This window comes from Antennarius striatus, chromosome 21 (genome assembly GCF_040054535.1).
Source record: "Antennarius striatus isolate MH-2024 chromosome 21, ASM4005453v1, whole genome shotgun sequence".
Classification (NCBI taxonomy): Eukaryota; Metazoa; Chordata; class Actinopteri; order Lophiiformes; family Antennariidae; genus Antennarius; species Antennarius striatus.
Window position 1 is genome coordinate 7,714,589 of NC_090796.1, and position 3,661 is coordinate 7,718,249.

The window sequence follows — 3,661 nt, forward strand, 5'->3', positions numbered from 1 at the left end:
ATGCATCCAACACTGACCCCTAGTGGATCTTTCAAGTAATACAAGCACCCCATTAAATTCAAAGCACCTTGTGTCATATACTGTATTACACTATATATATATATATATATATATTACGTAATTGTGATCTTATCTGAAAACTTTTGATTATGTAATTTTTACATCATATCGCCCCTGTCAGCCCACCTGTAGGTCGTCTACCTACAGCAGTAGTCCTGCCCGGAGGCCAGCCGCTTCCAGACGGTGAAAATCTCTACCCTCCGGTAATTCCGCGTTCTCTTTACCGCCTCCCTGCTTCGACGACCTCACCCGATCTCTGTCCACACCCACCAGGCCGATGAGGAAATCTCCACGGGGGTCTACGAGCCGTGCCGCGAAATGGGAGAAATGACGGGACAAAAAAACTTTTCTGAAGTTATTTCTCAGATATTAAATGAGGCGCCAGTCGCCAGGAAGGGTCTGCTTGATAACTACAACAACCTCCTCCGAGTGGCAGAGTACTGCGAAAAGAGTTATTCCCAGGTGAGTAATGCTCAGTTGAAGAAGGCAACGTCATTGTCTACTAGTGGTGAAACGTCAGTAGATTAATAGGAAATACAATTTTTGAGATAGTGATTATTTTCTCCCACTGTGACACTGCTTCTTCTCAAAAAGTTTCTATACTGTAGGTCTAAACTACAATTACAGAATCCTCTCAGGTCAAGATTCTACATGTAGGTCTTAAACATACTCATAGCAGCCCTTAAAATGTGCATCACTATTGTTTTTTAGAGTAGTCTATCAGTACCTTCACTTGTGTGAGATTCTAAATAGTTTTATAGTGATGTTAGTGCGTTATACAGGGTTGCGTTTTTCAATCCTGCAGGCATCAGATCCAACCCAGGCCATTGAAGAGGCCAAGGCTTTGGCTGCCCAGTCTCTGGCCAGTGTCACCTACCAGATCAACAGCCTGGCCAGCACCGTGCTGAGGCTGCTGGACTCACAGGCCGTACAGATTAAAGACATGGAGTCTTCAGTCAATTTACTGTCTCTGGTGAGAAAGAACTCTTACTTAAAGTACACATCAGTGTTCCAGAATAGTTATGTTACCCTTGCATAACTGGCAATACATCTCATTTATAGATGATATAGGAATTATGATGTCGATCGAATAGTTTTTAGACCAGGAAGTATGGAGGTTCTGCAGTTGTTTCACTTGTAGTTCATCTGTTCAATCTGGTTATTACTATATTTATTCTCACACTGTGTTCTGTCCCAGGCTGCTGCCATCCACTTTGACAAGGTGAGCAGGAGAGAGATCGGTGCTTTTACCACTCCCAAAATCAAGAGTCGCTCCAAGCTTCTGGCTTCTCCAGCATCGGGCAAGGAGCAGGAGAGAAAATACTCCAGAGTGCCAATATCCTACTCCAGTTTGGACTCCATTGGCCACTGTTTTCATCAGGTAAATTAAATATAAATTGTAAATTGGGGTCCACATGCGGCCTCCAGTGCATTCACATGTTGCTGACTATGAGGTACATGAATGTTATGTAATTTTTTTTAACTTTCATTTTCTCCCAGCAGGTCACTGAGCAGCAGCCCAGAAAGAGAGCAGAGACAGCAGAGAGCATCCACAGCAACAAAGACTTTTCTGTGTACGTAGGCAAAGTCTCCTATTTTCGAGCAATGCAGTTATTGTACATGGATAAACACTCACAACAACGCAGTATGTTAAAGTATGCATAGACAAAATACTGCTTGAATTTTTAGGAATTCTAGAAATGTGATCGTTTTATTAATCATGGGTAGACAGATGAGATCGATACCACACTAATGGCTGAAAAATATAGTATAAACCTAAGCCAGTGGCATCAATAGCTAGCTGGAATTTATCCAGATGACAAAAAAAATGCGCCTCCCAGCATGAATAAATCCTAAATAATTTGCATGTTTTCTTTCTTTAGTCCAAAACAAAGGGTTCAAACTTCTATTGTGGTCTGACTGGAAATAATGTTCTGTACTGCTATTAGAAAAGATATAACCTGTAAACTAGAAGAGCATTTGGAGATCTGAACAGTCCACTCTTCTACAGTATGAGAATCATTTTATTCAATACAATCAGTGTCAAAATGATGTTTCATTTGTAGCTGCTGAAAATTCAGCAGTCACTCTGATGACTCAGTAGGACTGTGTAGGAATATTATTATTGTTAATTATAATTATTATTTATTATTGTTGTTGTTGTTGTTGTTGTTTTTCTGTGCTGTTCCTTTTCTTCATTCACCGTCTGATTCGTTCATCCGCTGCTCTGTGGAACCCAGAAAGAGAACGCGGTGTAAATTTGAATTCCGCTCATTATGTTAAAGTGATAATGATAATAATTTGCTCTTCTGCCCTCACTGAACGGTCCCCTTCGTCACCCATGTAACACCCTCCTGCCATGTTTCCAACAAATAGGGGTTGTAGGTTGTTTTTTTTTGTACTCCTGCTGACAAACAAAGGATATGTGAACGTCTGACTTCTCTTTGTCTTGAATGCAGATCCAGTCTGGGCATCGCTGTGCCCCCGCCTTCTGTCCCCACCTTACCAACCGTCTCCAACAGTGACAACCTGCCTCCCCCGCCCCCTCCATTTGACAACTTCAACTCCAACATGACCCCTCCTCCTCCACCACCACCTCTCTCTTCCTCCATGGATGCTGGCCTCCCCCCACCTCCCCCTCCACCACCAATCTCCGTACTGAATGACATGTACCCGCCTCCGCCAGCGGGAGATGCCACTCTTCCTCCACCTCCTCCTCCTCCTCCTCTGGTATCAGGAGCTGGCTCTTTTCCTCCACCTCCTCCTCCTGCAGTGTCTGCAGCTGTGCCTCCTCCTCCACCACCTCCTCCCATGTCAGGAGCCGTGCCTCCTCCTCCACCACCTCCTCCACCCCCCCTACACTAACATACATTATAGCTCCTATAGATGGATTGTTTCATTCTTTCCAGTAAACTCAGCTTTCCTGTGTAACTGGTGATTAAAGCTATGAATGAAGGTGCTGGTTTAAGATTCACAAGATGTAAGCAGCATGGGAAATATTCTGGGGCCTATTGTGGAACAATGTTTTTATAAATAAAAGCGTCTGTGTTGTATTTTATGCTTCATTTGTTTTGTCCGTGTTGAACATGGAGTGAAAATCCCCTTTTAGCTGCTGCAGAGATTCACCCAGCATGTTTCAACAACACCTCAGCCGCATTCCTGAGAAACAAGCTGCAACAAGGACTCTTCTGTCATCCTCTTTTTTGTTGTTTTTATGTTATTTTATCACATTTTGATATTTTTTTGAATTTTTATTTATCATTAGAGTCAGAAAAACATCCAGTGGCCTTTAGCTCCTTCTGCTGTCTACAGCACCAATAAATATTTCACGTCACTGCCTGTAACGTCAAGGAGTTGTGCTCTTTTGATCAGGTCACTCAGGCTGTAAAATGTCTTGTACGTTTATACTTTACACTTTACTTAACCTGCAATACAAGACTTGTGCTTGAAGGTAAGTTTTATGTTCAAGAAAGTAAAGTATCAAAATAGATCCAGCGTATCAGAAGATTTGTCAGCCGATTTGTTTATTTTGGTTTGGCGTAAAGTTGGTAAATGAGTCGTATTGCATATAACAAAAAAAAGAAAAGAAAAGAAATGTAGA

General features: G+C 42.2%; 1 protein-coding gene across 2 annotated transcripts; it reads left to right on the forward strand.

The window, feature by feature from the left end:
* The first annotated feature begins 325 nt into the window (after positions 1–325).
* On the forward strand, positions 326–3,209 carry abi3b (ABI family, member 3b). Of its 2 annotated transcripts, none has more exons than XM_068305980.1 (5): positions 326–522; positions 866–1,033; positions 1,259–1,441; positions 1,564–1,634; positions 2,520–3,209. In XM_068305980.1, exons 1-5 carry the CDS (start codon positions 379–381, stop codon positions 2,923–2,925), a joined length of 972 nt encoding a protein of 323 aa, XP_068162081.1. In that variant the 5' UTR covers positions 326–378; the 3' UTR covers positions 2,926–3,209. The 2 variants fall into 2 exon arrangements, with proteins under 2 accessions (XP_068162081.1, XP_068162080.1); XM_068305979.1 differs by having other exon boundaries at positions 1,561–1,634; positions 2,520–3,208.
* Positions 3,210–3,661: the final 452 nt, after the last annotated feature.